Raw genomic sequence first — 26589 nt, forward strand, 5'->3', positions numbered from 1 at the left:
AAAAAGATGCTATTAATCTAACATAATATTATGTAGAATATGACAGTATATTGTGTTATAATAACAGAATAAATTCTAACATCACTCAAGACAACAGGCTTCCTGTTAAAATTAGCAGATGAATATTTTGAGTGTAAGAAAGTCACATGGGGCCTTCCACACGAAAAGATAGGCGGTGAGATCATACTTTTTGCTAACAACCAAAATATGACGCGGATATGATATCAGTACCGGTATCCCACAGCGACCGTGTTAAATCGATTTTTTTTTAACCTGAGCAAAACACCAAGCCCGCCACAGCACAGGTGAGAGGTACGGATATATGTAGGTCGTCAAGTCTGTAGAGTGAACAGAGAGAGTTTCGTGATCCGAGGCGGACTACAACACAGGGATTACCCATGATATATACGTGTATATATGTAGGGCTGTGGGTGCGAGAACCATGGCTGTGAGAGTCGGAAATATGCAACTGTTTGTCGGTATCACAGGTAAATGTAATATGAGTATATATAGTATAAGTCCATATTCTTCAAATGTTATGACCCGCACTTAACTATAACGCACATCCCTTTAATATTGTATGTCTTATAGGTCAAAAAGATATGGGATTTGGATAGGTAGATGTAGGCACAGTTCAAATATGAAAGATATCAATGAAGTTCTCCAGCTATTGCCCTATTTAAAACTGGATTATCCCGTTTAGTCCAAAATATGAAGAAAGAGCGATCAGAATCTGGCGCAGAAGAGTCGCATTTCTTCTCGCTAAAGTATGGCTGCAGACTTACATCATGGGGTTTGCAGGGTACCCTGCGGCGTGCAGCCTTCATCCCCTACACTTCCCCTCTCCCCCCCCCCCTACACACACACACCGTTCGGTTTATCAACACCCATTTATCTGATAGCCATCGTATAACTGAACCACGAGTAACACCGTCGAACGTATAAGTGGCTATCAATGTTTGGAAGATACTGGCTTTAGAAATATCGACATCTCCAGCAAAGCATCGATATTGACTTCAGTCTACTAGTTGTTTGGATAGCAATATTGCTGAAGATGTCCTTAGGCTGTCTTAGTAATGCCAAGACTTCACAATTAATCTAAGCACTAAATCCGAAGACCGTATACCACTAGTGGTACAATGCACAGGTGTTCCAACTCGCACGACTCATTCCATTTGCACGACCATCCTCTTTCCTGATATGACAAGATCTACCGAAAAATTGAACTGGACAATCCTGCATTTGATTGGTCAGCTCCTCACCTAAAGACATCATCTAGGATGAAATCGATACTGTACCTTTTTTCTATAATCCCGAATTCCCTTCTTGTTGTTGTTTGGGGGGGGGGGGTCACTACTGAAATAGTGAAAGGCATATATCGGTATGCCCTTTTTTATCGCGATGCCCATCAATTGGTAGGGGACCTTTAGAGGAAACTGATGGTTTCCCAAGGATGAAACCCCCGATATGGATATGCGGTGGTTAAATGTGGTGTAACATTCGATGTCTTCTCTAGGAAGTGTAATACAACTAACGCACCTTCCTTCTCCTTCAAACTACAGTTAGCCTGCTCAGTTCTCACAAAGCACACCTATGCTGTGTATTAACGGAAAATAGGACAGTTTACGCACTGTCCTGTGCGCTGCAAACATGATACGTTTAGCATTGACTAAATACCGTCATATCAGTATGGCCTATATACAAGCTTGTCTCGCGCAGATTATATTATCTGTTTTATGTTTCATGTGCGGTGTGCTGTCATAAATATCACATACAGGTTTTTAGCTCGCACCTGGGCGAGCTGACTCACAAAATGACGGGAAAACACATACTCCTCACAGCGCATGCACCTAAACCGAACGAATATCGATCGAGTGCTCGGCACATCAACTGTTTTAGCAATGATAGTTATAGACGAACAATCCACAGCTCTTTCTCACTAGCTGCGACTCTATGTCAAGGATTATTATTATTCTTATTAATTATACTGAAAAAACTGAAAATCATTAGCCCCTCTTTATTACTGGTTTACGTTTCGGGTGAGACACAATTTAACGATGGGGCGTCAGTGTTCTCAGTCAAGGTATGAAGGTCTCGTGGGTTAGGTTGAAGTGGAGCTGACATCAGTGTAATACGTTTTGATTTATTTATTTATTTATTTGATTGGCGTTTTACGAAATACTCAAGAAAAGCTCCCTAATATGACGGCCGCTAGCATTATGGTGAGAGGAAACCCACGACCATCCGCAGCTTGCTATTTACCTATCGGCACTAAATAGGTTATAAATGAATGACAACATGACAAATGATGGTTCATGTAGTCTCCTAGGTTTTGAAACACTCAATCACCCTATCAAGCATTCAATCAGTCAATCAAACAAGCAGTAAGTAAGACACGGCGGCGTTAATGAGTGCAATATCAATGAGACAGTCTGTCAATCGACGCAGACTTAGTTAGACAATTAATCAATCAGTGCGATAAGCCAAACAATCCACCGATCAGGGAGACAATCCGTCAATCAGTGTGATCAGTGAGACAATCCGTCAGTCAGTGCGATTCGTGAGACAATCCGTCAGTCAGCGCGATCAATGAAACAATCCGTCAGTCAGTGCGATCAGCCAGACAATCCGTCAATCAGTGCGAACACTCAGAAAATCCGTCAATCAGTGCAATCAGTCAGACAATCAGTGCGATCAGTGGGACAATCCGTCAATCAGTGCGATCAGCCAGACAATCCGTCAATCAGTGCGAACACTCAGAAAATCCGTCAATCAGTGCAGTCAGTCAGACAATCAGTGCGATCAGTGGGACAATCCGTCAATCAGTGCGACCAGTCAGACAATCTCTCAATCAGTGCGATCAGTCGAACAATCAGTCAGACAATCCGTCATTGCGAACAGTCAGACAATCCGTTAATCAGCGCGATCAGCCAGAAAATCCGTCAATCAGTGCATTCAGTGGGACAATCAGTGGGATCAGTGGGACAATGTCTCAATCAGTACGATCAGTCGAACAATCCGTCAATGGATAGGATCAGTCAGACAATCCGTCAGTCAGTGCGAGCAGTTAGACAATCTTTTATTCAGCTCGAACAACTAGAAAATCCGTCAATCAGTGCGATTTGTTAGACAATCCGTCAATCAGTGCGATCAGCGGAACAGTCCGTCAATCAGTGCGATCATCCAGACAATTGTCAATCAATAGGATCAATCAGACAATTCGTCAATCGGTAGGATCAGTGAGACAATGCCTCAACCAGTGCGATCAGTCAGACAATCCGTCAATCAGTGCAATGAGTCAGACAATCCGCCAATCAGTGTAATGAGTCACACTGTTTGTCAGTCATTGCAATCATTGAGACAATCCGCCAATCAATGCGATCAATCAGACAATCTATCGACCTGTGCGATCAGTTAGACAATCCGTCAGTCAGTGCAATGAATGAGACAATACACCAATCAGTGCGATGAATGAGACAATCCGTCAACCAGTGCGATCAGTTAGACAATCCGCCAATCAATGCAATGAATGAGACAATCCGCCAATCAGTGCGATGAATGAGACAATCCGCAAATCAATGCGATCAGTTAGGCAATCTATCAATCAGTATCATCCGTTAGACAATCCGTCAATCAGTACGATCAGTGAGATAATCCGTCAATCAGTACGGTCAGTGAGACAATCCGTCAATCCGACGCCTATGATTTTACCACGATCAATTTTCATTTAGGTTTAGTCTCTCATGAACCTCCCCCCCCCGACGCCCCCCCCCCCCCCACACACACACAGCTCTGTGTTATTCCATAAGCTTAGTTTGGCTTTAGTAAACTACTCCTGGGTACCAAATATCTTGTCTGTCCGAAGGCACAGTCGTCTTAGCTATCAATTCCAAGTACATGTTCCCAAGTGTGATCTCTAGTAAATGCACTCAAGCATGAAACTACTGGAATCTGGATAAATTCTAACTCCAACTAAAGCCAGTATACTAAAGCCAGCAAGGGAAACACAGAGGTGTTCAAGATATAATCAAGTATACGTAATCACAGCATTACAGAGCTAGTTAGAAACGTGTGTAGCTACGGCAGCAATCTCTTGACGGTCTAGTCTCTCATGAATTCATCCAATTCCCAATTTCGTCTTATTTCTTCACAGCCATACTGGTCTGTCTCTGTGACGGCCAGTTAGATAGTAAACCAGTGTGTACGTACGACATTAATCAAGCGGCCCAGGGATGCCAGCTCGACATACTTATAATGTCTGATATACTGAAGGACCCTTTGGACGGACAGACGAATAGAGAAGACTTTTGCAGGTAGGATTTCTTCATTTATAACACAAGTACTTCACCTATTACTCAGATGTATGGGCGTTTTAAAAAAAAACACATAATAAGCTTGAACATGTCCATTATTTGGCATGTAAACTATATCTTCGTTCTGCAGGAAACTATGTCTTCGTTCTGCAGGAAACTATATCTTCGTTCTGCAGGAAACTATATCTTCGTTCTGCAGGAGATTATGTCTTCGTTCTGCAGGAAACTATATCTTCGTTCTGCAGGAAACTATGTCTTCGTTCTGCAGGAAACTATATCTTCGTTCTGCAGGAAACTATGTCTTCGTTCTGCAGGAAACTATATCTTCGTTCTGCAGGAAACTATGTCTTCGTTCTGCAGGAAACTATGTCTTCGTTCTGCAGGAAACTATATCTTCGTTCTGCAGGAAACTGTATCTTCGTTCTGACAGATCAACTCCCAACCTAATTTAGTTCGAAGTGGTCCTCCCAGGTTCGAGATTTCTCTGACGTTAAGTTTGGCAAACTTTTGCTGGCCCAAGGATGGCCCCAAACCAACGTCAGAGCGCGCTGCGTTTAAAATCCTGATGCAGTTACCCGTCCTTTGTCAAATACGTCGAGGCTGTCAGTACAGTCGTTCGCTTTTAACATCACCAAGGAATCTCAGACCCATGCTTACGATAAATCGTCAAACGAGAAGATAAGGAACATGAGTGCAAATTTAAGGCTGTGGAAATTTGCTTGATAGATAATTGTTGTCTCAAACGCCGTTACACACTGCCATGGCAACAGCATCAGGTTTTGAAATGGAGCGCGTTCTGGGGTTGGTTTTCAGCCATCCTGGGCGGAACAAAATTTTGCCAAACCTAATATCAGAGAAATCTAGGACTAAACCTAATAGCCCTCACAGAATGTGGAAGGTAACCCTTAGTCTCTGCCAATATTTATAACTGTATGAAGTATTGGCCACGCATAATCTCTTATAATACCTAATAGAACATATCCTCAGAAAGCCTATTGTACGATTTGCAATTAAATGCTAACGAAAAACATTACAAGTCAACGGAAGTAAATGAGTATGTTTATTAACAACAGAAGGGTCGACTTTATGTGGTACTTAACATTTTTTCAGTCATATGACGATGGGGAGTAAAGTTTATTTCTTTTGGAGAGTGGCCTATATTCAGCTCTCTGTAAATTCAGTTATACTCGCTGCCAAAATTGTCTTTAGTCAGTAACACGTAACAACACAAGCTCTACACATGGTTATGTTGGAAATCTATATTATTGCAAAGAAAAGTGAAGCTAGAACATTTTTTCTAATCCATAAGTCCATAAGCTCGGTTTTGACTGCAAGAACCCATTGCCTCGGGTGACGTCATAATTATTTAAAAGAAAAACAATGGCATGCTGGATATTGGTCGGAGTTCAACGTGTTTTGACGGAGGGCGACACCACTTACCTCAACTGCTATGGACTTAACCGTAAACCCTGTCACTGATATAGCCATATTTGAAAATGTTTACACGTTTTAGGATAATATAACCGTAACAGATGAATTTTATTTTATCTCGTGTAGTATATGATCTCACGGCGGGTTTTTTTGGAGATGGAAGCTAGGAAATTAAAGCCATGTAGTCAATTCACAGAGACAGTGGTGTAGGCTGTGTTACTGCGTGGGGTTTGTTCTAACCGCTTGTTGGTTCAGCCATTGTAAAACAAATTACTCTCCACGCCCATTGTCCTGCATGTAATTTGCTTTTCAATTTTTATGACGTCACCCGAGACAATGTTTTTTTTGGTGTATGACTCATTCTACAGACAGCTGAATACAGGCAACTCTCTAAAAGAAACAGACTATAGGTGTGTGTACAAATACTCTGTCTGCTTGTACCAGGACGAGTTTGTTCCCTCATTGTAGACCACATTGGGCCATTCTAATCATTTTCGCCTTTTTGTCTTTTTAGACCACATTGGACCATCCTAATTATTTACACAATTTTGTCTTTGTAGACCACATTGGGCCATTCTAATTATTTACACCATTTTGTCCTTGTATACCACATTGGGCCATTCTAATTATTTACACCATTTTGCCTTTGTAGACCACATTGGGCCATTCTAATTATTTTCGCCTTTTTGTCTTTGTAGACCACATTGGGCCATTCTAATTATTTTCGCCTTCTTGTCTTTGTAGACCACATTGGACCATTCTAATTATTTACACCATTTTGCCTTTGTAGACCACATTGGGTCATTCTAATCATTTTCGCCTTTTTGTCTTTGTAGACCACACTGGACCATTCTAATTATTTTCGCCTTTTTGTCTTTGTAGACCACATTGGGCCATTCTAATTATTTTCCCGTTTTTGTCTTTGTAGACCACATTGGGCCATTCTAATCATTTTCACCTTTTTGTCTTTGTAGACCACATTGGGCCTTTCTAATCATTTTCGCCTTTTTGTCTTTGTAGACCACATTGGACCATTCTAATCATTTTCGCCTTTTTGTCTTTGTAGACCACATTGGGCCATTCTAATCATTTTCCTCTTTTTGTCTTTGTAGACCACATTGGGCCATTCTAATCATTTTCGCCTTTTTGTCTTTGTAGACCACATTGGGCCATTCGAATCATTTTCACCTTTTTGTCTTTGTAGACCACATTGGACCATTCTAATCATTTTCGCCTTTTTGTCTTTGTAGACCACATTGGACCATTCTAATTATTTACACCATTTTGCCTTTGTAGACCACACTGGACCATTCTAATTATTTTCGCTTTTTGCCTTTGTAGACCACATTGGGCCATTCTAATCATTTTCGCCTTTTTGTCTTTGTAGACCACATTGGGCCATTCTAATTATTTACACAATTTTGGCTTTATAGACCACACTGGACCATTCTAATTATTTTCGCTTTTTTGTCTTTGTAGACCACATTGGGCCATTCTAATTATTTTCGCCTTTTTGTCTTTGTAGACCACATTGGGCCATTATAATCATTTTCGCCTTTTTGTCTTTGTAGACCACATTGGGCCATTCTAATCATTTTCGCCTTTTTGTCTTTGTACACCACATTGGGCCATTCTAATTATTTACACCATTTTGCCTTTGTAGACCACACTGGACCATTCTAATTATTTTCGCTTTTTGTCTTTGTAGACCACACTGGACCATTCTAATCATTTTCGCTCTTTTTGCCTTTGTAGACCACATTGGGCCATTCTAATTATTTACACCATTTTGCCTTTGTAGACCACACTGGACCATTCTAATTATTTTCGCCTTTTTGTCTTTGTAGACCACATTGGGCCATTCTAATTATTTTCGCCTTTTTGTCTTTGTAGACCACATTGGGCCATTCTAATTATTTACACCATTTTGCCTTTGTAGACCACACTGGACCATTCTAATTATTTTCGCCTTTTTGTCTTTGTAGACCACATTGGGCCATTCTAATTATTTACACCATTTTGTCTTTGTAGACCACACTGGACCATTCTAATTATTTTCGCTTTTTGTCTTTGTAGACCACATTGGGCCATTCTAATCATTTTCGCCTGTTTGTCTTTGTATACCACATTGGGCCATTCTAATTATTTTCGCCTTTTTGTCTTTGTAGACCACACTGGGCCATTCTAATTATTTACACCATTTTGCCTTTGTAGACCACACTGGACCATTCTAATTATTTTCGCCTTTTTGTCTTTGTAGACAACATTGGGCCATTCTAATTATTTTCGCCTTTTTGTCTTTGTAGCCCACACTGGACCATTCTAATTATTTTCGCCTTTTGGGGGCCTCCGTGGCTCAGTCGGTTAGCGCGCTAGCGCAGCGTAGTGACCCAGAAGCCTCTCACGAATGCGGTCGCTGTGAGGTCAAGACCAGCTCATGCTGGCTTCCTCTCCGGCCGTACGTGGGAAGGTCTGCCAGCAACCTGCGGATGGTCGTGGGTTTCCGCCGGGCTCTGCCCGGTTTCCACCCACCATAATGTTGGCCGCCGTCGTATAAGTGAAATATTCTTGAGTACGACGTAAAACACCAATCAAAAAAAAAAAAAAAAAAAAAAAAAAATTTTCGCCTTTTTGTCTTTGTAGACCACATTGGGCCATTCTAATTATTTTCGCCTTTTTGTCTTTGTAGACCACACTGGACCATTCTAATTAGTTACGTCATTTTACCTTTGTAATAAATTATGCCATTTTGTCTTTGTTGAAAACATTAAGCGATTTCAATTAGTTATGCAATTGTGTCTTTGTAGAACACATTAGACTTTTGGAATTATTTAAGCCATTTTGTCTTTGTAGAGCGCATTAGATCATTACAGTCAGTTCGAACGTTCTTGTCTTTCTAGAAGATCATTTGAGATTCACAATACATTATCGCATTTCTCCATTCGTGAAAAAGTTTGAACTGTAGGATAAGTTATATGTCATGTAGAATCACGAATCCATTTTTGTCCTTAGGAATAGGTTTGAGCAGTGCGTAAAAGCCGTCCAGAGCGGAACGGATCACCAATGTGAGGGAGTCGATGTTAAAGAAGAGATGCACCATGCACGTGTGAACGCCCTCAGGGGGTTCTGTCGTGAAATAGACGGTATGGATGTAGTTTTATAGTAACTTTTTATTGTAGTTTTGCCACAATTTTCACATTTCATCGTTATTTTTTCACTGTAAATACTCAGCTTAAACAGAGCACATTTTGACATGCATTATGCAGATTTTTAGGTACGTTGGAAATTAATGCCTTTTGTGTTACTTACAACATTTGTGGTTACCATGACCACCGTGGCCTAGGTGGTTAGCACCTCAGCACGGCGCAATAACCAGGAGCGTCTCACCAATGCATTCGCTGGCTTCTCTGTTTACCTTTTTGTTTACCTTTTTTACATTTATTATTGGGTGGTGGATATTTGCGTCATTATTGTAGTTACCTTTCCCATTTGTATTATTTTTCATCACTGTTATAATTATCATGACCATCATGTTTATTATCATTATAATTATATTACATTGTATTATTATTGGCACCTTCAGTGTGGCAGAAATACAAAGACTGTTTGCAGGCTCAGCTGCTGGACGCCATCGCTGTTTGCCAACGGGAGCATTATCTCAACAAACAGAATTTCACTAGAACGGAGTTTTCCGGAATGTACAAATCGGAATTTGACAGGAGGAATGCGCGATGCGGGTAATTAAGTATTCTCTTAGAAAAACTTCCCAGAGGTGCATATAATTAAGTATCCTCGGCGGGACGCTTCCTGCAGGCAATTAAGTGTCCCAGGAAGGAGGTCCTGTGCAGGTACTTAGGTTTCTCCAGAGGAACGTTCCCTGTGGGTAATTACGTATCCCTGGAGGAATGCTCCCTGGGGCAATTAAGTATCCCAGGAAGGAGGTCCCCTGAGGGCACTTAGGTTTCTCCAGAGGAATGTTCCCTGTGGGTAATTACGTATCCCTGGAGGAACGCTCCCTGCGGGTAATTAAGTATCCCAGGAACTACCCCTGCAGTTACTTAGGTTTCCCCAGAAGAACGCTCTTTGCGGGTAATTAGTTATTCCTGGAGTAACGTGCCCTGTGGGTAATTAGGTATCCCCGGAGGAAGGCCCGTTGCATGTTACATGAGTTTCAGACTAACTGGAATGATTAAAACTTTCCCACTTAAAGTGCATTCGGGTCCAAGTTGTGTAGTCATGCTATTTATTCATGCCTTGGCGATGATTTGTCGGCAAACTGATAACGTTTATACATGCAGTACTCATGCTTTGCAGCTTGGAACCGAGTCACCATAGCGAGGGAACTTTCCTTAATTAGACTTACGAGTTGTATCTTTATTTGAGACCTATGTACTAGGTGAGGATGACCCATAGGTCAGACTAGTTAGCTATCATTACGTTGGTCGTCTTGGGCTCATTCCCTAACAGTGTTATAGCAAGGACTTCTTAAAATGGGTCAACTGACGTCCGAGGGAGACGATTTGAGATATACTAGAAAGGAACCATTCTCCTATTTTCATCTGCAGTTTTTTCCCTTACAATGCTGGCCGTCGTCGTATAAGTGAAATATTCGACATAAATCACCGACGATTTACATAAATGGTGACAATAAATGTTTCTCCGTTTTCTAAGTACTTTTGAATTGTTCTTTCCTAATATGAAATATTCAGTGAAAATGATATTGTATTTGCATGTACTACAATGTAAACCCTACAATGTTAATCGATGGATCGATCTCAGTAATGCATAAATTTTTGTCTTTTTTCGTCTCCAGTGTTCAGCGCTCCTTCCAAGTATGTACAGAAAACGTCATATACGCCAACTGTCGGGACTATTATTTTTACTTCAAAGACTACCAGGTGGCTCTGCTGACGCCCTATTGCCGCCAGTTATACGATCTGACGTCACGCTACGTCACGGATGACCCAAACAAGGGGGCTACTCCTGGTTCTTCCATTCTTCGAGTCGCATTGGTTGCTGTTGCTACTTGCATTACGTCAAAAATCGCACTTTAAAAAAATATCGTTCCATCCTAGGTAAATTGTTTCACACAAGTGGAAAGTCTTCATAGTATTCTGCGTTTTGGGTTCAAATGTTGATGCACGGAAATAATATGAGCTGTCAAAAGGCAGAATTAATCAGGGGCTCCGAATTCCAATGAGACATAGGGTTGACTTCAAGAAACTGAAGGTGTTTACAGCAATGTACGGGAAAATGTGAGCATATCTCATTCGTTGTGTGTTGTCTGAAATCTAGTAAATTTCTTGCCCAGACCTACGTATATATATATATATATATATATATATATATATATATATATATATATATATATATATATATATATATAACACCCCGTGAGGTAAACATCGTGACCAGGAAACAACCGACTTGCGGACAACGAAGATTAAGTGACACAATATGAATGGCTTAAAACAAACGTTTGGAAGGCAAATCTAATCTACTAATACGGAAAGATTGCTTCCAAAAGAATATACAGTCTACTTTTCACTGAAGTGTTATGTAGAGTTCATATTTCAATAATTTTCCATCTTATGCTCTTTTAAAAAATCCGAGTCGACTTCCATTAGCTCTAAATGCTATATGTTTTTACATCATGTCATGAATACTATCTACTTGAGAATAACATTAGAGATAGACTGATGCAGCGACTGTGTTATGTATTGATGTAGAATATGTTTTTTTTAATCATCACTCATATTTTTAAGGCAAGAGAAACAAAAAACACTAAAATAAAGTGTATATCAGATGAAAAACCATTTAAAACTTTCCAGGAAAATAGTTATTTTTCTTTCTTTAAAGATTTTCTTACAGATTAAAATTGTGTAATAAGATTAGATTCTATGGTAGTGTGAAAAAACTCGTTTCAAGGAATGTTCCGGACATGTATTCATAGATCTATATGTTATATATGCATTTTAAATGATGAAGGTCACCATAGAATCTAATGTTTAATAAGCATTTTACCATCTTGAACAAATTCAAACAAAATAAATCCAACATTTTCTATATCTATACATCATTTTAGTGTTGTCTTTGTTTATAATGTATTTTTGTTGGTTTTGTGACCTTCTGAAAATATTACAAAACTATTTGTGCATATATAGCCTTAAACGTCTTTACATGAGTGCAACTTCTGTACGATAAATTTATGTAGCATAACTTTTATTTGATTACATAATGTTTACTTTTGTACAAGGTGCTTTTGTTAGTTTTGTCATCTATTGAAATAAACTTTTGCTGAAAGGTAGAGAGGTTTAAAGTGCTATCTGCACTCGTGACTGTAAACTCGTGATCAGTGAGGCGTGAGATCAAATCCATCCCTGGCTGATTTGGCTGCAATGTATTGTTTGTAAAATTAATCAAGTACTAAACGCGTGTTCAATGATACCCTCAGACAGGCAATTTACACACTCCCCCTCTCTCCCCCCTTTAGACAATCTAACCATCGCTGATACCACTTATCTTCCATAAATACTGAAACAAGTCAGCTCGTCAAAGGTCGGAAAGTTCGTCAGTAACTTACAAAAGGTAGGTGGTTTAGCACGAGCACTCCGTTTTCCTGCACCATTAAATTTGAACGCCATCGTACAACTGAATTTCAGGCAGCCAAACTGAAAGCTGGAGCCTTTTGTTTTTGGTCGGATTATTATTCTTTTCAAAATTTGATTTTTGTCATCTTTGTGGAAAACTGTAGACCAGACCTGGTATTCATTTACACTGTTCATTACCAAATATCTTGCGCTATAGGCCATGGTATATGGAAGTTTTAAGTACCGTTGACCGCCATATTAAAGACATATAGGCCTACATAGAAATCCTTGGAGAAATTCTTCTCAAAAACCGCTTATCTGGTCGTCTTAAATATAATGTGCAAGTGCAAACCTAATCAAATGGTCTGAAAACTGTTGAAGCTTCGGCTTAAAAACGACCTATACATTTGAATCTTTACATAAAACTATGCAGCGGGGCGTGGTTTGGCATATTGAATACGAATCTGGTTTTTATTTTTGTGACCGCGATTTAGTTTTCTTGTTAATTTTAAATTTTCATTTTCATTTTTTTATTTCACTAGATATGCAGTCGACACAGGAAATCATTTTGCATCAGATGCATACATCAACAGTTATAATGATGTGCCGCTCCCTAATGGGCACAGAAACCCCAAAGGGGAAACTGTGCGGTTCTTCTTTTTTCGCGTTTTTGGAGGTCACGTGACTGAAAGAACGTGAGTTGTAACCCATTGCCTGTATGAAGCTGAAAGAATTAAACAGGAAAGAATTTTATGTTGTTCTCTGCAAACATTGTGGAGCTCTAATAATAAGTTCATAAGGTAGGGCCGTCCAAAATTAAAAGATTGACTTTTACCTCATATACACTCTACATCTTCGATGCATACGCTTTCTCCCTCTTTGTTTGTAGCAGTGGGTAGGAGAAACAGAAGTTCATCAAATCAGCCAGATTCCCCCAAGCTGACAACAATTATGCTTCAAAACCGACATGCTCTAGAGCAAGAGCTCTACCTCAGTAGTAGAGTATGCGTGTTTGGTGTCGCATTGAGGAGTGAGTTTTTGTGGTTTTGAGGAGGGTGTTTTTTGTGTGGGTCACACCTGTGACGTGTCAGGTGTGTGTCAGATAGTGGTGATGGTAGGTTTTTTCCACGACGGGGCGTGTATACTAGAGTGGAGTGTAGTATAATAGAGTACAGTATAGTAGTGGTGGTAGTGGGAGTGAAAAAAAGAGGCAAAACGTCGGCTTGTAAAGTTGAGTGGGACAGCTCTTTGTCGCCAAAAACGGACCAATGGGTGAGCGGGATTTGCCCCAAAACGGACCAATGGATGGCCCCCAAAACGGACCAATCACCGCGCGAGAAGAGGGTATGCAAGAAAAAATGGACGTGTGTCTCAGAGAAGTCAGTAAACAGTACCGAACAGCAGACGTTCATAAGGCCGGATGTACATCAACAACAGACGGAGCAGTTACGTCCCGTATTCCATATTATACTGATCGCAGAGGCCCACTGCATCCACACGTGAGCAAATACATATACATAGCAGTCAGAAAAGCAGAAATTGTAAGTGCATCTACTGAAGAGTAAGCCCAAACGCGGCGTCTTCAGGTCACTGATTCCTTACAGCCATGGTCGATCCCAGAATCAAGCCTGTAGTAATCAAGGCGGGTGTGGTCACCAGGTAAGTCTGACTTTTTCTCAGGCGTGTCATGTATACTTAACAGGTTCTGTATATTAAACCAGCAGTATAATTGATCGATACAGGTTACAAGCCGACGTTTTGCTCCTTGTCGCGCTCATTGGTCTGTCATGTCCCTCGCTCATTGGAGGTGCGAAGGTTTGCCTGGAACATGATAAGCTGTTCTAGAAGACAATGCAGAAGCTAGAACCACGCGAAAACAAAATTTGTTTTTTCTATTTTTGAATATTACACAGGACAATGCCTGTTGTCAAATCGATGTCAGCGATAGTAGATTGGATTTGGGTCATTTTCAACCACCCAGATAGCCTTGGTGTTTTTTGCAGAACTCATGTGATGTTTTTTTTTGTACAACATAACGCTAGACATGCAGGCCGTCGACTAAAACTGACATTTATCATACGAGCATGCAGTATAAAGACATGCCGTATTTCGTTCAGTAGTATACAGAATAGGAGTTCTGGCACACCCTCCCCCTGGGCCCTCCCCAGAACAAAATAGAGGCCCCCAGCCCCTTCTCGTGTTCTATTAGACATACCAATTGCACCAGGTATACGTCGATAAATTCAACAACAACATGCCAAAGGGTAGCAATAATTGCCAGTGGCTTCTCATCGGTTCCACGGAGCTCCGTGGTAAGAGTTGTCTGTGGGAGTACTGCGGGGTTCACCTAGCCCGTCTGCGGAAGAGTCCTGGCACCCAGCCATGTATTAGCTGTAGCCGGGGTGTTAAAAACCGATTTCGGCTTTGCGGGGACTGCGGATACAATTATGTCCAGACGTGTGAAAGGCAGCGGAGGCGCAAGGCTTTCTTGGACGAGTTCAAACGGCTGGCGGCTATCAAAATTCCCTATTAGCAGAGTTCGTACGCTGCCTTAATTTCCTTAAAAGTCTTTAATAGGCCTATTCGTTGTGTTTAATTAAGGACCTTAAAAACCTTAAAATTTGATAAAAGTGAGATCAGGGTCTTTAAAAGTCTTTAAAAATTATAAACTGCAACCAGTGAAAAAAATTATTGCTGAGTAATTAATATTACAAGCTAACAATTAAGAATCATCCACGAAAATCATACGGTTAGACACCATATTTCAGAAACCCCATTTGAGCCCCTTCACACGAAAATTGCCGAGTGTTGCAGATTGTAATATCGGAAACAGAACCACATCATAAGTAGTCATTGAAAAAGCTGGTTTCCGAAACCGGAAATTGCGCGGGTTCTCAGGAAAGTTTTCTGACGGGATTGGTTTGAATCGAGGAAGCCGTAGTATGTGAACTTGCTAACAATGTTAAACATGCCTGGCTATTGTTTGTTCCACGAAATATGGCTGGAAAACAGTGAATATGTCGGGTGGTTGGAAAAAGATCCAGATAAACACAAGGCGAGATGTAAAGTTTGTGTCAAATCATTTGGCCTGGGCACAATGGGGGAAGCAGCATTACGAGTCCACATGTCTGGCAAAAAGCACATTGCTCTGATGCGCAGTAAAATGTCCTTGCGGACCCCATCCATAACGGATTTTATTAGTTCCCAGAGGCCAACAGATGAGGCAGGTAGCAGTCAACCTCCTGCAGCTGCTGGTCCGTCACGGCCGATGCCACAACAACAACAACAAGGTAATGTGTGGTCCATGCTGGTTATATTTCGAATCATGGGGGACAACTTATGACAAACTTGATGTAAATACATGAGTAGTCCCCCCTTAATAATACAGTTTCACATAACAACTATACGTTAATATTATAAACAGTTCTGGGTTCTGCATGCCCTGTATTTGTGCACAGTAGCAAATTTGTTTTATTCAGGGAAGGCACCATCAAATTAAGTTTGTCAATAGTTGTTCCCTTCCTCTTTTTTGTTTTTCAGTATCTATCTAATATTTCAGATTTTAATGGAAGAGAAAGAAAATCATTAACAGGTTGTAATTATTTTTAAATTCATGTTTTTCAAATCGACCAATCAGCTCAACATTAACATCATTTGTGGAGAGAGAGGAGACTGTCAAAGCAGAGATCATATGCAGGGTTTTACCTGGCTGTAATTTTTGTGGGGTCCAATGGACCCCATTCAGAAAAAAAGTGGGGTCCCACATACCATAATGGGGGTCCAATGAATTTTTAATATATAAATGACCTATAAAAACACATATATATATATATTAATGACCTTTGTGCTCTGTTTATTTTTTTCAATGTTACAAAGACTTTTTCTCTATCATTAAAGTCAAACTCTCAATTTATGTTATGATTATCACTTATATAGTCACTGAGTGGCCTTGAGTGACAGTCTGACTAACTGTACACTGAGAGAACTTATTAATGAGGAAGTCTTTTTTTCATGTCAGTGAAAATTTTGGCTGCTCTGGCAAAGTCAAAGTGCTCCACACTGCCACCATTCAGTTTGATAAACATCAGCCTGTTTAGACGTTCTGGGGTTATCCGGTTCCTGGATTTGTTCTTGATTGCATTTTGGATGGAAAATCCCCTCTCACATGAGGCAGAGGAAACTAGAAGCACCAATGCAATTTTGCCAAGTAACACAAAGTTAGGAAACTCTTCATTAAACTCTCTGATCAACACTTTCACAAAAGCTTCAAATGAAAGCACTTGGTATGACTTAGCTAAGTGTTTGAACTGTAGAATGCTAGCTTCCATTCTCTCTTTGTTAACAAGCTCTTGGTAAAACTCTACTAACACACCAAACCGCCATAATCTAAGAGGTTAAGGTCACTAGGGTATCGCCCTGGGTTGAACAGGACATCAAAACATTCAAGCTTGTCTAACATGTCACTGGGAAACCTGTCATCAAGGTTACTGCTGAGCTTATCCAGGTAGGTATTTCTGATATCATTAAACCTTTGCCTGAGAATGTTATTATCTGTAACATTCACATCATGGTACTTGGCGGCCTCTCCTGTTGTTGGCATCTCACCCAAAGCATTGAGGACTTCCGTAACCTTGCTGGACCCTTTTCTCATGTCAGTCAATGTGTTCTTGGCAGAAGTAACACTGTGTTTGATATGAGAAAGGTTGACGGCATCTTTCTGGAACGTAAGACTTAGAATTCCAATGGCTGTTAAAATGTCAATGAGGAGGGCTGTGAACAACAGGAACAATGAATTGCCAATAAATTTCGATAGTCCTACTGCTTTCGGTGATTTTTCCACATCAAGGGAGAGCATAATGGCACAATAACTGTCTAGAATCATTTTCACAGCAGACTCAATAGAAAGCCAACGAACAGATGTGGGTTGCACGATTTGTTTTGCCTTGCCGTTAAGAACAGTTTGTAGCTGCCTTAGCTTATCGTATCTGACAGAAGAATCCCTGTAAAACTGATAGAGTGAGTGGATCATGGCGTGATAGTTCTTGCAATACTCAATCGACTTTCCTGCCTGGGATACAGCTAAATTCAAACGGTGAGCCACGCAGTGGATATGGACAATATTCTTATTTCGACGGCCCAGTTTTGCACCGAGTCCATTGTGACAACCAGTCATTACAGCCGCTCCGTCAGTTCCCAGACCAAGGACTTTCTGCATGTCATCCTGGCAAATGTTTTTCCTTTCCAAAACTAAGATAATGGCAGTTTCAATACCAGCAGCGGTACCGTCTGTTATACGTTCATTGCCTATAAACGACACATGCACTTCTCCATTGTCAATGTATCTAACATAAATGGCATTTTTTTTTCCACTGATACATCACAGGTCTCGTCCAACATTATGCCAGTGAAGTCACTTGCCTGTAATTTGTCAAGAATGCTTTCCTCCACGACTTGTTCTATACACTCCTCCAGTTCGGAGACAATTTGCGGCCGTTTGTAGTACTGCTTCACTTTTACACCATTCAAAACTTGCAAGTCCATTAGGTCTCGAAAATTATCAGCGGCAATGTTATTTTTGGCCATCACAAAAACAGTTCTTAGCTGAATCATTTCGCTGTTCATTTTTTCGTCGTACGTATTTTGGCTGACTTCGCGAACTTTTTTCATGGCCGCATCTGTGTGAGAGCGCATATGTAAAATCTTTACAGCCTCGATGTGTTGTTTAGAATCTTGATGGCGGGACAATGCGCTGAGTTGATAGTTACAACAGCCCTGGTTTGTTGTGAAGGAATAGTCAAAATTTGCACTTTTACAAGTGTTACATATCATACCCGAGGCCTGGGATTCGGAGTTGGCCCTACTCAACCATGGAAATTTCATTTGCCATTCGGTTTGAAACGATCGAGTGCGAGCCCGTTTAGGTGCCGATACCGCGTCTGTGTCAGTGTGTGAAGTTTTTTCAGCTTCAGCCGGCTCAGGTGATTCAGAATCACGCATGATAACAGTGTGGCTAGACTCGGATCCACCGCCGAAAAACTTTGACAACTTGGACTGTTTGCTCATGATTTGCTTTGAATGATAGCCCATTTGCTCAGCGGACCGCTTACACTTTGCAGCGCGTGCCGTGTGCATTGAAGCAGTGCGTCAATTCATTGATCCCCCTCTAGCAGCATACGTCACAATTGTAGGCCACGCATGCTATTTTTAGCGCTGGATGTGCCATGTTGCTACCGTAGAACACGTGGATGCTGGTTTATGAAAATAACTGGATACATGAATTATTTTAGTGACTAAATCAGCTTCCATGGGCACTTGGATGTGGTTGTAAATTTTGGGGGGGGTTTTTGTTGCGTCCCATGGGACCCCTGCCGATGCATTTTTTGCGTCCAAGTCAAAAAACACGCGTCAGAGACGCGTGTTTTTTGCGTCCGGTAAATCCCTGATATGGACGCTTCACACTGACAACATCACCATTCCTACAAATCCAACGAAGGGATTCAAGCTGTTTTCAAAACCATGTTTCCAGATAGTGAAATTGCGAAACGATTTACATGTGGTGAGAAGAAAACAGCATATTTGTGTTGTTTTGGACTTGCTCCACATTTCAAATCCTTGTTGGAAAGTCGTGTAAAACAAGAACAATTTGTGCTCTGCTTCGATGAAAGCCTCAATAAGGTAACAAAGAATGAGCAGCTTGACCTACATGTAAGATTTTGGGACACAAATTGTGTTTCCACTAGATATCTGGGATCACAGTTCTTGGGCCATACAAATGCTGAAGCCCTACTTGAGAGTGTGTGTGAAGATCTTGAGAGGATGAATCTTTCAAATTTACAACAGGTATCAATGGATGGGCCATCCGTAAATTGGAAACTTTTTGATATGCTCCAAGACAAGGTTGAAAAAGACACTGGAAACAAATTTCTGAACATTGGCAGTTGTGGACTTTATGTTATCCACGGTGCCCTGAAAGATGGGTTCTTTAAATCTGACAATGGTGTTCACAATTTCCTTTCATCTTTGTACTGGCTGTTTAAAGATTCCCCTGCACGACGAGAAGACTTCTCAAAACTGACAGGTTCCAACACATTTCCGTTGATGTTTTGTAAGCACAGGTGGGTGGAAAATGTCCCTGTTGCTGAAAGAGCATTGGAGATGTTCGACAATGTGAAAATGTTTGTTAAGGCAGATCAAGACAAAAAAGTGAAAGACCCTGGGACAAAGTCATTTCAAACTGTGCAGGAAGGATGTCAGAATGTTTTGCTTTATGCAAATATCCATATGTTCCTGACAGTAAGCAAACTGCTGACACCATTCCAGACCATGTATCAAGCAGAAAGACCACTGCTGCCCTTCATGTCAGATGACCTCTCCTACTTGCTAAAAAGCCTGCTTCAGTCAGTGATCAAAGCAGATGTTCTAAAAGAAATTGATACCCCACTTAAACTAATTAAGCTTGATGTAAGAGACAAAAAGCTGTGGAAAGAAGTATCAGCAGTAGATCTTGGGTTTTCAGCAGAAAATGAAGTAAAGCGGTTGCATTCAAAGAAGAAAATTTCAGATCGTCAACTCATTGAGCTGCGACAGGGTCACCGTGAAGCATTACTTTGCGTTGTCGAGAAACTTCAAAACAAATCACTATTGAGTTACACTCTTGTTCGTAACATGACGTGTTTAGATCCGAGACAGATGGTTCTGGACAAATCTGGCTGTGTAGCAAAGATGAAGAGACTGTTAAAGTGTCTGGTGGACAGTAAGAAAATCATTGAGTCAAATTGTGATGATGTGATTAGAGAGTACCAAGAGTTCTTGGATCAAGAAGTTCCAATGGCAGAGGCAAGCTTTAGTGAATTTAATCCAAAGCTTGATACCCAGAGAGGTGATGTTTTTTTGCATGACCATCTTGCCCACAAAGCCAAAAAGTTATGGCGAGTTGTCAAAAGCCTTCTTATTTTGTCACATGGCCAGGCAAGTGTGGAGCAGGGATTCTCTGTGAATAAAGAAGTTGCAACAGACAACTTGCAAGAAAGATCTTTCGTGGCTCAGAGAACAGTCCTTGATCACCTCTCAGCAGTTGGTGGTATTTCAGGTGTAAACCTTACAAAGCCTCTAGTGCTTGCTGTAGGTAGTGCAAGGCAGAAGTATATGGCCCACCTAGATGATGTGAAAAGACAGAAAGAATCACATAAACAAGCACAGAAAAGAAAGTCAACAATGGACCAGTTAGAGGAATTGAAAATGAAGAAAAGGAGAATCGAACAGAACATAGCAGGTTTATACAAGTCATCAGAAGAGTTTTCAGAGAGGGCAGAGGCAACAGGGGACATTACCTATGTGGCAAGAGCCAACAGCCTCAGGAGAAGTGCTAAGGAGAAATCCAACAGTATTACAGATATTGACAGAGAAATAGAGGAAATCCTGAAAAATCTTAAGAATTAGGCTACAGGCATCTGAAATTTTAGAGACTTTAGTGAGTTATCTAAACTGAGTGAGACCTAATGGACCTCATTAAAACTGTGCTCTAAACCATTATCTGAACACGTACTGTGTGATTGAACTTCTTGTTTTATTGCCTGTTACCTTAATGTGTGTTTGCCTGAATTGGCATTTGAGATTTGAAATGTGTTCAGTTATCTTAACTGACTCATTCAACATTAAAATCTGTGTCTGCTGGAATTTGTCCCAATTAAAAGTGTTACAATTTAACTCTCTGGCTTGCTTCGTATTCAGTATGGTCGCTGATGGTGTAGCTATCTCGAATATAGGTGCTTGTCCATCAACCTGAGGCTGCACGAGCGTGGTTTCAATACCTGTGTCAAGGGATTTTCATGATCCTCATGCTTTCACTGTGTGAGGCCTTGATCGCAATATGCAGTCGGTGTTGTTATTTATATGGCTTTACATGGATGTTGTGACTTCCGTTCGCATTAAGTTCATTACAGATCGCATGCAGTTCATCAATATGTCGAGTCAGTCATACAAGTTCAGCTGGTATAACTCACCAAAGGTCGCTGGTTTACCACGGGTACTCTGCCTTCCTCCAGCCGCAATACACTAGTCGCCATCATAGAAGTGAAAAATTCTTTGTGTGGTGTAAGACAAAGATTAAAGGAATAGATCTTTACACAAACAACTTGATGAAATTGGTCTTTAATTTTGGAGAATGACAGCCTTAAAAGTCTTTAAAAAGTCTTTAATTTTCATAATACCTAAGGTGTACGAACCCTGTATTAGAGAATCACTGTCAATAGGTATAACGATGATGTTGGTATAACAGTGCGTACAATGAAACATCATCAAAAAGCACAAGCACTACGGAAGGAGTTTGAGACGCTCATAGGTGTGTGGCCCGAGTACCCACGGTCCTGCAGTGCCTTGGAAGAACTGCAGGGGATCCTCGACAGGTATAAAACGGCTGTGGCTGAGTTGAAGCGGCTGCAAGACAGCAAGAACTCCCGAAGTAACGAGGAGTTGAAGCAAGACGTCAGTAACGAGGAGTTAAAGCAAGACGTTAAGAACCTCATCAGTAACGAGGAATTGGATGAATTGCTAGGCGAAAAGAAACTAGAATTCATTAACACCGGCAGGGTTATAAGGAATCTCCTCCGGGTCTGGCAGATGAATGTACTCGAAGGCGTTTGGACGGACTCACTAGCCTTCTTAGAAGAAGTTCGAGCTATTATTCGCCAGAAGCTAGAAGAAGAGATCCTGGCACTCAACGGGGTTCAATTCCAACTAGGCCTCAGGGTTCAGTTGCGAAAGAGCAACGCCGATGGCAGTGAAGAGTATACCAGCCCAGTACTACACAACAAACAGGAGGCCCTCTTAGAGGCCGGTGACATTGACGGGGCTCTAGAAAAGGCCTTCCCCACCATCCAGGAGGTGCTAGAAAAATGGACACAGCGAGGGTCAGGGTGGGTTGTCAATAGCGTGCAAACACTCTGGCTTGACATTGCAAGGTATCAGCCACTGAGAGGCGGGTCCTACATCCCCCTACCCGCAGCTGTGAGTAACAAGAAAGCAGTCATCGGTGTGAAGAACAAAGACGACGACTGCCTCCGATGGGCACTCCGGTCTACCTTATTTCCAGCCGCCGGGCACCCTCAGAGACCAACAAAGTACCCCACCAATGATGGTCTTGACTTTTGGGGGATCGACACCCCCACGCCCATCTCTCAGATCCCTAAAGTGGAGTAAAAGAACGACCTCGCCATCAACGTGTTCGGGTGGGACAAGGGCGTGATCGTGCACCGCCTCAGCAAGAAGCCCGGCGACATGCCGCGAATCAATCTGCTGCTGATTGATCATGCAGAAATGTGTCAACCAGTCAATGCCGTTTTAACTCTGTTGAGGTTGACGGCCGCTGCCAAACTCCTCACCTCGTTTTTTGACAGCATGATATCGGCTAAGCATCCGCGGGAGAATATTGACTATAAGTATTTTGTTCAGTCTTAACATTGAAGGCAGTTATACTGAATTTAGTGTCTTTAAAGATATAACTTTGAAGAAACTACTGGTTAACAAAACTTCGCCCTGTTTGTGCAGAAAAAATGTATCTTTGTATGGCAGAGGAATAGTTTGTTTTCTGTCGGACACTCACACGAGGGCCGAATGACTGTTTACAAAAATGGCGTCCCGTGGGAAATGCATATCGAAAAGGTCCATTGCTCTTTGGGAGGACGATTTAAAATCAAGTTTTGAATTTACGTTGGATGATGGAGGAGAGAAAGTAGTGGCTGTAACATGCAGTCTGCTTACATTTATGTTGTTATTTGAGTGCCTCTGTTCCTAATGAATAAATCTGTTGAAATTTTCAACACTGGTTTTAACATCAAACTAAAAAACGCAACTTTGTATCATCAGTTAATAAGGTTTTCTCATATGTTTATCATATGCTGAATTATGGTATTCATTTATTGTGTCCTGTTGCCTGATTGTTAGATGGCACTTGTGACAAGGGCTCGCCATCAATAAAAGTCGATTTAGGTTAATTTGTCACCAAACCGTTTGTGTTTAAAGTTTTGATAAATCTAAATATTAAAAGAGTTAAACTGAATTTTAGTTGTTTCTTACATGTATATACATTTATTTTGAGAATTTTCGTTTTGACTCTTTGGGCTCTCGCAAATGGCAGTAGTGGGAGTCCACCTGGACTCTCGCGTCTCCGCACGAAATTCTGACCCTGGAACGCCCCGTGGAATACAGAGGCCCTAACGCGACAGAACACTTCCTCAGAGCTCTCCAACAGGAGGAGCGGGAAATCAAAAATGTTCTAGCCAACCTTATACCCATGAATATGACTCCCCAGGACTGGCAGGCCCACAACAATGTGTGTGAGAAGCCTCTAGGCGCCGATTCTGTGCGCGATCACTGCCATATCACCGGCAAGTACAGAGGCGCGGCCCATAACGCATGCAACCTAAAGTTGCGGCTGGGTCCCAAGACAGCCATACCAGTAGTCTTCCACAACCTACGGGGCTACGACGGGCACCTCCTGATGCAGGCCATAAAGTAAGGCGGAGGGCCGCATCTCCTGCATCCCCAACAGCACGGAAAAGTACATCTCCTTCTCACTGGGGCAGCTCCGCTTCATCGACAGCATTCAATTCTTACCGACTTCCCTTGACAATCTGGTAGAGACCGGAGGCTTTCCACATCACAGCCCTGTATGAGCCCGCCGAAGAAAAATGAAAGCTACTCATGCGTAAGGGTGTCTACCCCTGTGAGTATATGGACTCCTGGGAGCGCTTCGACGAGTCAAGCCTCCCACCCAAAGAGGCTTTCTACAGTAATCTCAAAGTCAGAGGCATTAGCGATGAAGACTACATCCACGCTCAACAGGTATGGAAGGTATTTGACTGCACCAATCTGGGAGACTACACAGGCCTTTACTGCTGCACAGACGTGCTCCTGTAGGCCGATGTGTTTGAGGCCTTCCGGAAGACGGCAGTATGGATTGGACCCTGCACACTACTTTACGAGCCCAGGTCTCTCGTGGGATGTGCTGTTCAAGAAGACCGGGGTAGAGCTGGAGCTGTTGACAGACTACAACCAACATCTCTTCATTGAGAAGGGGTTGCGCGGAGGTATCTTCATGGTAAGTAAGCGATACGCCAAAGCCAATAATCCGCAGGTGGAGGGATACAACCCAGAAAGTCCAAACAGCTACATCCAATACCTAGACGCCAATACCTTCCAATGGGCGGCTTCCAGTGGGTAGATGACGCACGGCGTCTCGGCGAAACGATTGCTACCCACCCCCACGACAGTCCTTCAGGTTACATCCTCGAGGTCGACCTAGAGTATCCGGCCGGCCTACATAACGCACATAACTGGTGGTCCAGAAGGAGTGGATGTCAGGCTATCAGCACGGCCTTCTCGGTAGGTCTACCGAGGTCGAAAAGCTGGTCCCCAACCTCCGCAACAAGGAACGGTACGTCCTGCACTACCGGAACCTACAGCTGTATCTATCTCTGGGAATGTTCACCGGGCCCTGAGATTCGCCCAGAGCCCTTGGATGGAACCCTATATCAGGATGAACACCAAGCTCCGAAAAACGGCAACGAGTAAATTCGAGAAGGACCTGTACAAGGTAATGAACAACTCGGTCTTCGGAAAAATCATGGAGAACCTTCGGAAGCGTGTGGACGTCAAGCTGGTATGCTCTGGAGAAGACGATAAGATCCGGCGCTTGATAGCCAGCCCGAGCTTCGCACGGGCGAACATATTTGATGATGACCTCGCAGCGTTTCAGATGCACAAGACCCGTCTAGTCCTAAACCGACCTATCTACGTGGGCATGAGCATTCTAGATCTCTCCAAGCACCTGATGTACGACTTCTACTACAACCACATGAAGGCCCAGTACGGAGAGCGCTGCCAGCTCCTCTACGCTGACACGAATAGTTTGCTACTCGAGATTCAGACTGAGGATGTTTATAGGGATATGGCTGAGAATGCAAACCTGTACGACACCTCAGATTACCCACAAGACCACCCCCTGCACAGCGTAGCAAATATGAAGGACAAGTGCGCGGGGCGGCAGATCGCCGAATGCATGAATCGTCTGCGCCCCAAGATGTACTCCATTCTGGAGGCAGGTGGAGCCAACATTAAGAAGGCCAAGGGCGTGAAAAAGGGAGTTGTGGAAAAGCGCACCCGCCATAAGCAGTACAAAGAGGCCCTCTTCGAGAAAAAGATCTTCCAACGCAGTATGGACGTGCTGCGATCAGAGCGCCACCATATCTATGGGCAGCACCTGAATAAGGTCTCACTGTCCCCCTTCGATAGTAAGCGCTGGATAGCCGAAGATTGTGTCCACACTTTGGCTCACGGCCATGCGCCTCCTTGACGGCAGGATGGGACTTCGAGGAACTACCGTAGAAGCCCATCCGGGGAAAGTTGAGTATCAGGAGGCACTATAAGCAACTCCTCACGAACGAATCCCCGTCGCGAACCATCTGACGTATCGTCTAGATAGTACAGCACGGGTTCATTAGGCTTTGTGACAGAGCGCCCAAGCCGATATATCTCTAGAGACCAGACATGGTCAGTCGCGCGACGGCGGTCGCCCTCCAACTCTCCAGGCTGATAGAGATAACGAGCGCCAACACCCTCAGGGATCTTCCGCTCATTAAGTACCAGCGCAGTGTCTTAGCCGCCGAGGCCCTTGATTCGGCCATGCTTACGGCCGGTTTGGGACTAGGGGTTGCAGGTGTGGGACTACTCACAACAATAATTGCAGCCCCTGCTGTCTTGGCTATGGAAGCTGCGGCCATAGCTTGCGGTGTCTTAAATACCGCCGTAAAATTCGTTAGCCGCCGACTTCACGCAAAGGCCAAGAAACATAACGATATACGGCTGAGGCTAAACTTAACAGCATCTGTGCGCAGGTATCTACGGCATTATCTGATGGTGTTATTTCGGACGTAGAGTACACGCAAGTCGTTCAGGAACACCAGAACTACTCTGATCCAAAGCAGGAGACAGTGGTAAGTCTCGTAAGACATTCACCGCCGTAGAGATCGATGAAAGCTCGAAAAACAGCTTATAGATCTTGGCCGAAAACTAGCTCGGCAAGAGCTGAAAAACGCTCTTTCCGAATGATGTTCTAAGGGTTAGGGTTGTTGCCTCATTAGCTCGGGCAACAGCCCGTTTTCATAATACTGCCGGATTGGCTCGGGGTGATCCACCGAAGCGCACACGTCGTTGGTGAAGAGCTTCAGCACGAGCAGCCGGCCCGCATTGACGCGTCT

The 26589-nt window shown here is 42.4% G+C and overlaps 1 protein-coding gene across 1 annotated transcript; it reads left to right on the top strand.

Moving 5' to 3' along the window:
- Positions 1 to 367: 367 nt before the first annotated feature.
- Positions 368 to 11073, top strand: LOC135464197 (uncharacterized). Its single transcript, XM_064741702.1, has 5 exons — positions 368 to 488; positions 4154 to 4313; positions 8757 to 8887; positions 9328 to 9481; positions 10558 to 11073. Exons 1-5 carry the CDS (start codon positions 443 to 445, stop codon positions 10796 to 10798), a joined length of 732 nt encoding a protein of 243 aa, XP_064597772.1. The 5' UTR covers positions 368 to 442; the 3' UTR covers positions 10799 to 11073.
- The last annotated feature ends 15516 nt before the right edge of the window (positions 11074 to 26589 follow it).

This window comes from Liolophura sinensis, chromosome 3 (genome assembly GCF_032854445.1).
Source record: "Liolophura sinensis isolate JHLJ2023 chromosome 3, CUHK_Ljap_v2, whole genome shotgun sequence".
Lineage (NCBI taxonomy): Eukaryota > Metazoa > Mollusca > Polyplacophora > Chitonida > Chitonidae > Liolophura > Liolophura sinensis.

Bases quoted from the DNA above. Each gene is read 5' to 3' on its own strand.
- LOC135464197 (XM_064741702.1), top strand. From the start codon at position 443: ATGGCTGTGAGAGTCGGAAATATGCAACTGTTTGTCGGTATCACAG. The intron at 8,888-9,327 runs GTATGGATGTAG...TGGCACCTTCAG, and splicing joins GTTCTGTCGTGAAATAGACG to TGTGGCAGAAATACAAAGAC. The intron at 9,482-10,557 runs GTAATTAAGTAT...TTTCGTCTCCAG, and splicing joins AGGAGGAATGCGCGATGCGG to TGTTCAGCGCTCCTTCCAAG.